The 12500-nt window shown below is 38.7% G+C and overlaps 2 protein-coding genes across 5 annotated transcripts in view; one reads left to right on the top strand and one right to left on the bottom strand.

The window, feature by feature from the left end:
- The window catches only part of LOC122268192 (putative N-acetylated-alpha-linked acidic dipeptidase), a 16250-nt gene extending 12567 nt beyond the window's left edge, over window positions 1-3683 (top strand). For all 3 annotated transcript variants that reach the window (XM_043038497.2, XM_043038495.2, XM_043038496.2), the window contains exons 10-19: window positions 1-15; window positions 212-358; window positions 480-547; window positions 1189-1289; window positions 1568-1658; window positions 1802-1942; window positions 2084-2189; window positions 2442-2523; window positions 2661-2753; window positions 2934-3683. The exon at window positions 1-15 is cut by the window's left edge and continues 108 nt beyond it. In XM_043038497.2, coding sequence (XP_042894431.2) covers window positions 1-15; window positions 212-358; window positions 480-547; window positions 1189-1289; window positions 1568-1658; window positions 1802-1942; window positions 2084-2189; window positions 2442-2523; window positions 2661-2753; window positions 2934-3132 — 1043 coding nt within the window. In that variant the 3' untranslated portion in view covers window positions 3133-3683. The remainder of the gene's footprint in view (window positions 16-211; window positions 359-479; window positions 548-1188; window positions 1290-1567; window positions 1659-1801; window positions 1943-2083; window positions 2190-2441; window positions 2524-2660; window positions 2754-2933) is intronic.
- A 4480-nt stretch (window positions 3684-8163) lies between these two features.
- LOC122268189 (uncharacterized) overlaps window positions 8164-12500 on the bottom strand; it is a 572062-nt gene continuing 567725 nt past the window's right edge. For both annotated transcript variants that reach the window (XM_086543376.1, XM_086543377.1), the window contains exons 8-15: window positions 12384-12500; window positions 12001-12115; window positions 11720-11803; window positions 11243-11389; window positions 10327-11010; window positions 10021-10194; window positions 9558-9735; window positions 8164-9091 (exon numbers count right to left, since the gene is read on the bottom strand). The exon at window positions 12384-12500 is cut by the window's right edge and continues 1250 nt beyond it. In XM_086543376.1, the coding sequence (XP_086399502.1) occupies window positions 8907-9091; window positions 9558-9735; window positions 10021-10194; window positions 10327-11010; window positions 11243-11389; window positions 11720-11803; window positions 12001-12115; window positions 12384-12500 (1684 nt within the window). In that variant the 3' untranslated portion in view covers window positions 8164-8906. The remainder of the gene's footprint in view (window positions 9092-9557; window positions 9736-10020; window positions 10195-10326; window positions 11011-11242; window positions 11390-11719; window positions 11804-12000; window positions 12116-12383) is intronic.

Here is a 12500-nt window from a genome sequence, read left to right as displayed (position 1 = left end):
TCAAGGACCAGACAGGTGGGGGGAAATAGGGTCTCGTGTTGGTTATGTTTTTTTCCTTTCTTGGTGATATTTGTTGTAGGGAAAGAAGGGAGGGGTTCGGAAGGTGTTGGAAGAGACAGGAAAATCAAATAGAAAACGGATTTACTGATCTAAAAAATGAAGAAAAAGACAAAAAGCAAAAGTAGATCTCAGACCTCACCTTAACTGGCAGGCTGGAGACCCCGACGGTCGGTGGTTGTGTGTTCGTGGGGTTCGGAGGAGTACGGGCTGGTCGGCTCCAAGGAGTGGGCGGAGCAATTCGGCAAACAGCTGATGGACAGGACCGTTGCTTACATCAACGTAGACTTGGCAATCGAAGGTAGACTTACTGTTTCTTGTAATACTCATTTTTATATGATGTTTTAATTTGTATTTATTTATTTTTTGTTGATATGCATGGGATGTATGTTTTCCTTGGCTAATTAGTTTCGGTTAAATAGGTAACTACTCACTGCGGACGCTCTCTGCGCCACTGCTTTATGATACGGTCTTCGAAGCAGCAGCCAAGGTTAGATGATCACACAAATATTGTTTTTTCTTCATTATCAAATAAGGATATTAATGATAATAATAATAATAATGATAATAATAATGACAATAGATATCATTATTATTATTAGTAGTAGTAGATACTGCACAAGGAACAGGAGCATCGAGATGGTTGACCCCTTTGCCAATCAAAAAGTACTTTAAGAAGGAATTTTCTAATGCTTTAGCCCTTTTGGTAGTACGGTGTACATGTGGTTCCTCCTTTGATGGTGGTCACGCAATGATGTGCAAGGAGGGTGGCTTTGATTGTATTCATCTTGATGAAGTGCGAAAAGTAACCGTTAAAATTCTGAAAGATTTTTTTCTTGCTGTGATAGTAGATCCACTGAAAAATGCAAGATTAACTTATCAAATGGCAAACTCGTCAAATAAAGCAAGAATTGACCTTTGTGCAGGGTGTATGCGCAGAGAGCCCACTTTGACACCCGAATCGTCGAACCATGTCATGCCCCATGCCCTGAGGGCTTAACCTTTGCCGAAGCCAATAAGCGAAATAGAGATAAAGAAACAAACAAATGCCGAACTAAAGCCCATATCATATAAATATCTACCTCAGAAAAAGAACCTTGTCGATATTACTGATTCAAGTTGTGTTGGCAGGTACCCAACCCCGACGCCGCAGAGGTGGCGGCGGGGCGGCCGATGGTGTATGACACGTGGGCGGCGCGATTGCCTGACGGAGATCATCCCGGCCGACCAAGGTATTTGGGGAGAAGGAAGATGGAGGAATATGAAAATAAATATATAAGAATATAGGGTAGATTGTGCGGAAATAAATGGAGGAAGATTTCATTTAGATGAAGAAGCATATTTTACTTACCGAAGGCTTTTTTAGAAATATGTGTATAAATTTTCTAAATTCATCCGTTCCAATAGAAGTTAACGTTGACTTTAGACTTCAGACCCGCCGCTTGTATCAAATATGTACTTAAAACGTTCCTATTAATTCCTCTTTTCATAAACGATTGAATTTGTACAGAGTTGATCTCGTGGGCTCAGGCAGCGACTACAGGTCCTTCATGCACAACCTAGGAGTTCCTGTGCTCGACATCTGTTACACGTATGACCCTGTACGTCCTTGATGTTCTAACCAATTGCCTGTGTTCTTTCTTGATAAGAGGTACCGCAGTGTCATTTTCTCGGTTATATTATAGTGCTTCGCCGCATTCCGAGAATGCACTTTTTCCCACCCAGACTAAACGCCTTGTTTCAGAAAGTGAACGTGGAGCCTCTCTACCACACTCTGTACGAGACGTTCGCGCTAGTGGATGAGCTCTACGATAAGGGATTTGGTTTCCAGGCCGCGCTGACCAGGCTGTGGGCGATCATGGCCGTCGATCTCGCCGATACACAGGTGAGAATCATGGATATGCGTTGAGACACATCCTCGTTCTTACATTTTACAACTGCTCACACGCACGACCAATCGCACACGCACGCTAATATCCACCCACCACGACCACGACCATACTGGTATCTGTTTCTCAACCTGCAGGTACTCAAGTTCTCTTTGAAGGAGTACAGCAGCTTCTTGGCAGACGCTCAGGAGGAGCTGCTGCAAGAGTATGGCGACCTTATCTCCGCCAGGAACATTTCGATGGGTGCGATTTTTCAGTTAAATGTAGTCTTTAATATAGTTTCGGAACATCAAAAGGAGAACGAGATCCATTTTTTAATGATATCGTTTTTGTGATCTGTTTAACTTTTTAGTTAAGTATAGTTTCTTAAACTTGGAATTATAAATACCGTGTCATTTTTTATGTTTGCAAGTTTATATTGTCATTGTCACATTTTCAAGAGTATTACTGAATTATCAATATGTAAGTAATTATAGCTTCTCACATCTTCAATAGCATACTTCAAGAAAGCAATAGAAGGCTTTTCCCAAGCAACAGACATGTTCATCGATGACCTTGATCATCTTGACACGAGCAAGTAAGTGCGTGATGGTTAATATTCTTCAAATTATGATTGTTTAAATTATTGTTATTTTTAGAGATTAAAGTAAGGCATGTTATGATAAGTTTGGAAGACTGAAGGTCAATAACCCTCTTCATGACGTTTTCCAATAGCGTGTTAGCAGTTCGGAGAGTTAATGATCAACTGATGATGGTTGAGCGATCATTCATCGACCCCCGAGGTCTTCCAGACAGACCCGACTATAAGTGAGTGAATTTGTACACCTGATGCTTTCGCCTTCGACGCTGTGGTTGGGTGGCTTACATGTTCAAAATTATGAAATTAAGATTGCCGTGACGAGATTTCTCTCACTGTGTTATTTTTCCTTAAATGTCGTGTACTGCCAAAGCATGGCATAATCATCGCGAATACCCTCCTATTCCCAGCCACGTGGTGATGGCGCCGAGCGTCAGTGACAGCTACTCGGGCACAGCCTTCTCTGGGTTGAGCGACGCCCTTGATGGCATCCTAGACCTGGAGCCCTCGCAGCAGGAGGAGCGCTGGGTCCACTTCGCTCAGCACCTGGCCGCCATCACTCACTACATCAACACGGCCGCGAAGGTCCTTTCCGACGACCTGTGGTAACGGGGCGACCTACCGAGAGCGCGGGGCGTGGCTTGCTGCGCTTCCATCTCTGCTTCGGAACTCCTCGTAGATTTTATTTTTGGCAGTTTCTGTGTGATATGGATGTGGTTTTACAACAGGGTGTGATAAATGTATGTTTTTATATCTGTTTGATTTTTACCTTTAATTCATCATTTTATATCTATATAGGTTATATTTTGTGTCTATCCTATCAGTTATTCAGACATGATGTATTCACACTTCTTTCATCTACTGTCATATTTTTTATTAGATTGTATTTATGATACAATTTACACATATAAACTGTGTGCTCACTACTTTTAGAGAAAAGGTGTTACTGCATACAACACACGTGTAGGATTTCTCTTTTATGTGCAACAGCATCAACATTACCTTTATAAGACACATATGTTCTGTCCTCTTGCTGATTACTTGAAGGTTGTCAGGAAATGTCTTGTTGCATAGTTTACAACCGTAAACGTTCTCTTTTGTAACTTAGGAAATGGTTTGTTTTTATTGTATTGAAGATAATTAAAAGGAACTCTAAAATGCGATGTAGTTTCACTTTGATGTAACTGGCTTATTTTTCTGAAGAAAAAAGTCTGGTCTTGAATTCCTTTCTGCATATAGAGTTGAATAAGCTGAGCTATGCGTATATTACATGGCCAAAATCAATGTTATTATATGCAAAATTATATTTTATATCGTTGAACTAAAGTATTTTCCTTATATAATCTTTGGTGTAGCTATGTTTCTATTTTCAAACTAAACTTTATGTTTGAGACCCATAGTATTTTTCTTTGCACTAAAAGTTCGTTATCACATAATTTCTATGTTGAATATACACTTCCATGTGTATCTATTTCTGCCATCCATACGTCAATCATTATATCATTATCAGTTCATTCACTTTCACACTGTCCTTTCATAGTTTAGTATTACCTGTCACTGATATCCATATTGTTTTCTTTCGCATTGAGAACCATCGACTGCACTATCACATGGTTGAGGGACGAGAGCTATCATGGACCGTGTCTTTTCCTAAGATTGATTCTGATTTCCCCGTGGAAACGCATGTGTGTCAGAAACAATGTGGATTTTATCACGTCTAATTAAAATTAATAATACTTTGTGAATTCATGACATCATGCGGATTTCCTTTGCAGGAAGTTTGTAAGATTTTGAAATCCCAGTAAGTTATGGACCAAGACCTACGTTCACAGATTAATTGTTGCATGCTGCTCCAATCAGGTTTGCAGAATTATGCTTCCATACGCCATTTTAGATATCCACAAAAATGTCTAATAAAAGTATGGCCATTGTACGATGGACAAGTAACCATACATCATTTATATTATTTGGGTAAGAGTTCATTATGAGGAAGTCATGAACTCTTGTGCTGTCCTGATGGTGCTTAGAAATATTTTTAAATATAAATTCCAGACACAGCCGACTTTGCCAATTGCAGAGACCTGCAACAACTCTGATTACGACTTTGCCTGCCCTGTGTACATTAACCAGATAGTCATATATTTGCTTGCTCAGTCTCCAAGATTGAGTTTACTTCAGAGCGAGGCAGCTTCAGGGAAACATGCTTTGACTTTTCCCCACTCTTTCAGTCACGCATTGTAAACCTAGAGCCATTTTTATGTTTATTATTTTTTGTGTTTTATTGTACTCAGAATTGTGTCAAATGACAGGCTATATCAATGCTGCAATTGACTAAAATGGTAGTATAGAGTTCATATCAGCTCAATATTTTCTTTATACTCAGTGTAATGGAAGTATTGTTTTATGGGAGAACAAAAAGCAACCTATTTTTTTTTCGTATTCGTGTACTGTGAAGGAATTCGAAAAATATAACCATCCACACTGAAGATAACATGAAGAGGTAGGAAAGAGAAAGGAAACCTGTGCTTATGACTGTGAGTGTGACAGTAAAAGGCATCCCTACTGGCACAGGGGCACATTGAAGACATTGGGCATGGTTTAAGTCACCTTCCTCTTCTCGTTCTGCCTGCACATCCTCCACCGGCGGTACTTCAGAGCAAGAGGTCGGTAACTTGCTGTGTGCCATCGCTCTCTAAAGATAGTGCTTGCTAGAGACCGTGGATGAGTGCTAATTAAGGCTCTCTCTCCTGTAGATGCTAGGAGAAAGTGGTGCCATCTAGGTTTGGGATGTTAGGTGAAGAAACACATTTTGCCTAATATTACGGCAATTATAATAATTATAATTGCAATTGTCATCATCCCTCACTCCTTATTCAGAGTATAATAAAGAAACATACAGATAAAAAATCCCCAAACGTCACGACGCCCGCCGTCAAGCCAAAAACTCATACGTCATGTATGTCATGACACCCGTCCGCAAAGAGTTAAAAGTACCCGGGCGGGTAAGAGCAATACGCTTAGGTTTCAAACATTTTTGGAAAAGTGATTCAGTACATTTGTAAGCTAAAAGCACTCAGAGAACACAAACCTCCACAAACGACCAAAGGGAGAGAGAAAGCATGACAGCAATGAAAACCCCAAATTTGAAAATACGTCCACCACAAAATTGGTTTTCATAGATCTGTCATGCTCATCACAGTCCGTCAGGGAATTCTCATGTAGTCCAGTTTGATATATGAGCAAACCTTGCGGAGGCTATTATTTCTTTAAAAAATCAAGACTTTAATAATCTACAATTTATGTAAGTAAAATATGGATATAATTCCGTTGGGTCTGGCAGTCCATGTTGATGGAAGATGAAAAACTTGATATAGTAATGACGATAATAACAAGAGTAATGATGACAAAGGATGATGACTAATAATGATAGTAAAAAAATATAATAATGAGAATTATATTCATGACTAATAAAATGATGAATGGACAAGGATAACAATAGAAACTAAAAATGGTCATGCTGATACTAATGCTAAACCTAATATAACAATGATGACACCAATACAACAACAATGATAAGAATGAAACACTGATAGTGATGATTATCATGGTATAATTATAAGGAATAATTATAAGGATTAAGTGATATATAAGATACTGAAAAAATATCAATATCATATGTATTGATATTATTACTATTGCTATTGTCTTTAAGCTGTACAGTAATGATAGTGGATAATATTATTCCTCATCCTAATCTTTAAAACTGACTTATTCCTATATGCATGTATTATATGCAAATATATATATATATATATATATATATATATATATATATATATATATATATATATATATATATATATATATGTGTGTGTGTGTGTGTGTGTGTGTGTGTGTGTGTATGTATGTATATACATACACAGAAAACTGGTAAATGCGCAGGTAGTTGAGATCATAATGATGACGATAGCGTACACATTATTTATGATTCATCCAGGTTTTACGGATGTGTAATGCCATTTTGGCCTTTCCTGTTACCTATACAATGTCCTTTGATGATAGGATATAACACGAAATTTACCAAGATGTAATGTAAATCTTACACTTTTACATACCCAGACCAGTGCAAAATAGCAACCAGAACCATTTTACGTCTTTTAAATAACCCGAGGGTGTCCGTGTTATAGCGTACTCTATATTTGCATCAAGGTCACAATGCACGACTTGCATAGTACAATCTCTGAACGGGCGAACCGGAACAGGAATGGTATCAATTAACGCTCATCACCCATTACCCATTCGTCGCTACCCTGATTTTTTTTCTTATGATATTGAAAACAATTGTCTGTCTATTTAATTATCCTTGTATCTTTACTCTGTTATTAAATAGCTATTATTCCTTGTTGATCACTTGTAACCCTTCCATTACGATTATTCATATCTATTCATGTTCCATTGTTCATATTCAATATTCACACCTCTTGTGTTAAATGAATGTAAAATAAATGTAAAATGAAAGTAAAAACAAAACAGCAAACCGAGGAAAATACGAAACAAGGCTAAAACAAAACTCAAAATACAAAAACCTGAGATCCCTCAATCCCGTATGTTCAATAAATGTATAATACGTATAACACATCCTAACAGGCCTTTTACAAAGATGATCATATACTTATCTTCTCTCTTTCTCCAAAACCTTCCAGACAAACGACCCAAAAGCCGTTAGTTTGTGACAGGGTTGTTGTTTATAGTACTTTGTTCTTCTTGTTACCGAAATCATTTGTAAAGCAAATGTTAAAAAAATAAACATAAAAATATGAAGATAAAACTGTGTCCGTAAAATCTTGCATATGAAAATGACGATAAAACAAAAAGTAAGAGAATAGATAAAAGCTCCAGGAGATGCCAGGTGGCTCTCTAGAAACACAGGTGCTATATCGTTTCAATGAGGGAAATCCGTCTCGCTACTGCACCAGTAATTCCGGGAGTAAACTCATCCATTAACATCCGTACGCGCATATTTTCAAAGGCATCAGAGGTGAAGAACAGGAAATCTTCATTCAAACATTTTCAAAAGCGATGAATATTGTGTAAATTAAAATTAACGAGAAAGCAACAATGGCGAATAACCCCAACAGAGAGGGCAATATAAGAATAAAGAAAATGGAGAGAGGAAGGAACCGAGAGAACGAACGAGAATGGAAATGATTCTAATTCAAATTCTTTATGTCGAGAGGTGATCAGATTGTGCACAGACGCCCCTCTTTTCCTTTACGGGTCCAACAGAGATCACGAATCAAACTGAAGACGCAGAACCACAACTTCACGTCCTTTTCCTGAATAGTTAGTTCACTGATTGCAAATCTACGTGTTTTCATTATTATCCATACTGTACACTTCTAACTTATTGGATATCGTATACTGTTTTATTATAAACATATTGGTTCTATTAATCAAGGAAGAAGCACACCAAAAACACCAAATCTTTTCAATTTACAAAATACTTTATTGCGTGATGAGCTTCTGCCGTCCTACGTGAAGCACAGTGCGTGAGAGAGAAATAAAGATATGAAAAGAGAGAAAGATATGTGTAATCTTTCTCTTATAAATGACGTGCTTGGTTCATGCAAATGATAAAACTTGGTTCGAATATTTATTTATTCAATCCATTATATATTTTACAATCATTGAAAACTACTATAGTTAAAACATGTTATAAAGACTAAAAATATTGTATCAAAATAGTTCAAGGTTACTGTAAAATTTACTTGAAGGCATAAATTCACCCTCTGGAGTTGTACTAGTAATCTTAAATCTAATTTACTTTTCAGTTTTGTACTGATGTAAAGTAAAGGTTTGTGGTTAAATAGTTAAAATAACAAATTAATTGGTAACAGTATTGCAAAACATGGGTTTTAAAAACATGATTTTTTCTGTACTGTTATCACCATCACCAGAAATATACTTTCACTTAACATACCCAATATAACATGATAAAAAGATTATAAATACGCTAAAAGACAAAACATAATTTTTGGCAAAATCAAGCCAGCATCTATTCTATCCTTTTGGGTAGTTAATATTATCAAAATATCAATCTGAATTCTGAGGTTTAGATGGACCAATTTTCTTATAAATATGAAGAAACGCAGTTTTGGAATATGGTGCGTAATAAGGAAGCCCATACATTTTCAATTCATTAATGCTGTTGTTTGTCTAGAAAGTATTAACTATTGTCTAAAAGTCTCTCTACCTTACCTCGTTAAACACATTAAACACACATCTCATGTTTTAGATAAGGAAGTGACCTGAGCTTGCTAAATCTTACATTCTAAATATATATTTATTCTAAAACTCTAAAATGGCTCTAGTCATGGCAATCATCATTGTGAAGATGATGACGAGGACGACTGAAAACTTCTCCGAAGGAAGTTCATGGACCCGAGGTTTCTCATTCGGGAAAGGAGTTCTGCGTTCTGCCTCTGGAGAACTTCCAGATGCTGCCTCGGGAGGCCTTGGGTGTCTCCGCTCGAGTAGCTGTCATCTCGAACCACTGACACTTGCAGACCTGGGAAGGGAAATAAGATTCTTAATGCAAGTCAGAGGCAGAGAGCAACCTGGACAAATGTCATGCCAAATAAAGGTTTTTATCATCATCATTATTATATTGAAATTATTATCATTATTATTATTATCATTATCCTTATTATTCTTATCATTGTTGTCATTATCATCGTTATTATTATAATGATCATTGTCATATATACAATCATTACAATATTAATATAAATCATTATTATCTTTTTTATCATTACTATCATATATCAATTTTCCAATATTCACGGAATGTTGTTAATTTATATCATATGCATTGCCCTTTTTTACTCTATAGATGATCATCCTTGTCTAATCAATAAAGAAATTCGTCAAGCAAATGCAACGAAAGCTTTCGTCCACATAAAACATAGAAAAATGCAAACGAAATAATCCACGACTCTGCAAGAACGGAGTGCAGCCATGGTTCAAAAGCCTACTCTCTGCAGCTTCACTCGGAGCTTCGTCGAACATGAGGCTTTGCTCTGGGGAGTCTTGGATGGTCCTGTCTTCCAGGGCGCTCTGGTCCTCTAGCAGCAAAAGGCCTTCACTGCTTTCGTTGCACTCCACTTCTCCTTCCGACTGTTGCAGCTGGCTCTCGTGGTAACTGCAGATGACCTAAAGCACGCAATATTATGAACATTTAACAATCTCTGTCTTTCTCTGTCTATGTCTGTCTGTCTTTCTCTCTATCTCTCTATTTATCTATCCATATACATACACATATTTTCCTAAGTAACAAATAATATTCTACTAATTTGGAATAGAACGGGCATACTTTTTCTCTAAAAAATGCTAATTACATTTTCCCCAATAGTAAAACATGCATTAGAATATACCTAACTTATCAGTATGCAACTGCTGTCCCACCTAAAATTATCTCTCATACATAGACACACTTACTGTCTTCTGCATCTTCGTAGTTCCTTTCTGCAGTGTGGCCCTCTTGCCGGCGTTCAAGTGGCATAGGCAGTCGGGCTTCGCCACTTCGCCAGCTTCCAAAGATATGTTGACAGAACTGGTTGGGCCCCCAAGAATTTCGCCATCGGATATGCTTATTCCAGTTACGTCACAGGCCTGAGGAGAAAAGGCAAGTAAAGAAGAGAACAATCAAGAAAACACGCCGTGCAATATAAGGCCAAACTGCAATTTTTCCTCACCGAAAACAATGAACAACGCAGCACGTAAAAAGTAAAATCCTAACCGTACCTCAACAGATGAAGCAACAGTAACGTCAGAGGGCGAATTGTACACTACAGACGGCGTCTCTGGAGACAGTAAATCCACACTGACATTGGCATACTCAATCTGAATATCTTCGTCACTGAATGTTCTCCCCGGCAGAGGAATTTGCGTCGGTCCGGGATCACGTGGAGGCGAGACTCTCGCTTGGAACTCTTGTGCCTGGCGAGAGGACGTATCTGGAGAAGGCAGAGGAGCATCGTCAGGAGGAGGAGGATATACTGGAGACGGGGCAGACGGCGTCGGGGTGTCAGGGACGGCAACGACGCGCGTGGGTGATTTCCGGGGCGACGGAGACTGGGACGGCGTGCTTGGGGAGCGGCCGGAGCGGTGAGCGTGGAGGGGCGACTGGGCTGGAGTCAAGGCTGAAGTAACTTCTGGATCCTTGCGGCGCGGTGAAGTTTCTGTCGAGTGTGAGGGAGTCACTACAGCCTGATGTTTGGCTGGAGAGGAAACTGGCGTGAGAGCTGGAGTGTGTGGCGTCTGTGGACGTTCTTCTCGACGTAGTTCGTGCGAAGGCGAAGCCGTAGGCGTTGGGACAAAATCCGGGACCTTTTCGTCATCTGAAGTTTCTTGAGAAAGCTGTGGCGTCAGTTCCCCTCTTGGAGGCGGGGCTTCACTCGGTGGTGGAGATGGCGAGGGAGTCTGTAGCTGTTACATAAACAAATGATTAAAACGAAACGGATAACAGGGAAAAGGAGACATATATTCAATATAGGGGAAAAAAAAACACAACTTCTACAACAGTATATAAACCTTTCTCAAAATCGATATAATACCTTTTCTAAAATAATCTAGACATATACACAATTTTTTGCTCAATAGCAATATGCACAGATATCCTTAATGATCAAAAACAACTTTCCTACAACAATATACAAACCTTTTCTCCAGCACACTGATCCGGCAACGGGTCCCTTGGCGTGTCAGGCGGAGGAGCGACCCGAACGGGGCTTCCGCGCTCCCCCCTTGGCGAGGGAGACCCCGAAGGGGTCATGTTCACTTCTACTTCAGAGTCTTTGTCTCTTGTCTGTTGATCGTAAATTTATATGCTTCATCCTTATTGTATCAATGTCTTTATCCTATTTTTTATCTATCCATATTTGTCTCCTTTAACATGCTTGGATCAAGAATAAACCTGGATTGTCTACAAAACATTGTGTTATAATTATCCATTCCTAAGATACATCTCCCATGCAAACAAGCAAATTCTGTTCCATTGCTTTAAAACTTCTCTAAATTTGTTCAATCGCGGACCAATGAATTTATACCGCTATCATTCTGTAAACTCTGAACGTTTGCATGGAACAACGCCTCGGCCATTCTTATCTTTACTAACACTGTTTGCTTCCCTTATTACCTGTGACTTAAATGCTTGCAATCTTTCCTTCACCAAGGCTGTCAAGAACTCCCTTGTCGTGGCGTCTACTGACTGGATCTCATCCTAAAAGAAAATATTTATTAGTAATGATTGATTAGCAATGAGTGAGGATCTAGATGACTCAAAAATTAAAGATTTTTTTTGTCTTTAAAAACCTTCGTTTGTAGACGTGCATTGGTCAGTATCACTGGGTATATATTAGCTTGCATATACTCATCTAAGTTTCCATACAACACAATTTACACTAAAGTTATATCTACCTGTGCATCTTGCGATTCCGCTGCAACACCCGTCTGTGGTGCAACTGATGGTGCATGATTTTCCTCGTGTGGTCCAGCTCCCGTGTATAACAGTCTGCTTAAACGTTCTTGAAGACTGGAAATAAATCGCCTTGTCACTCACCTTAATTAATTAGTGGAATTTCCAGAGTTATCTCATAATTCATCATCTATATCTGAGATATCCTTCCATATAGTTATATTTAGGATCATATGATATATACATCCATAGAGTTATATAAAATGAAATTCTATAATTAAGCAGATGCACTAATTAGGAGAGATAGATAGATAGATAGATAGATAGATAGATAGATAGATAGATAGAGAGAGAGCGAGAGACTCACAAAAACAAGTAAACGTACCTGTTAAGCAGTCGATGGCGGCGATCGTGTTCTAGCAAGCGTTCCTCTGCCTCTTGCAACATCCTTCTCTCCATCCTCTGACCATCGTCCTCGAACATCCTACTCTCAATGGTCACC

The sequence above is a fragment of the Penaeus japonicus genome, unplaced genomic scaffold (assembly GCF_977035675.1).
Source record: "Penaeus japonicus unplaced genomic scaffold, GWHDUDI00000001_assembly GWHDUDI00000013, whole genome shotgun sequence".
Classification (NCBI taxonomy): Eukaryota; Metazoa; Arthropoda; class Malacostraca; order Decapoda; family Penaeidae; genus Penaeus; species Penaeus japonicus.
This window is presented reverse-complemented; position numbering and strand designations above follow the sequence as displayed.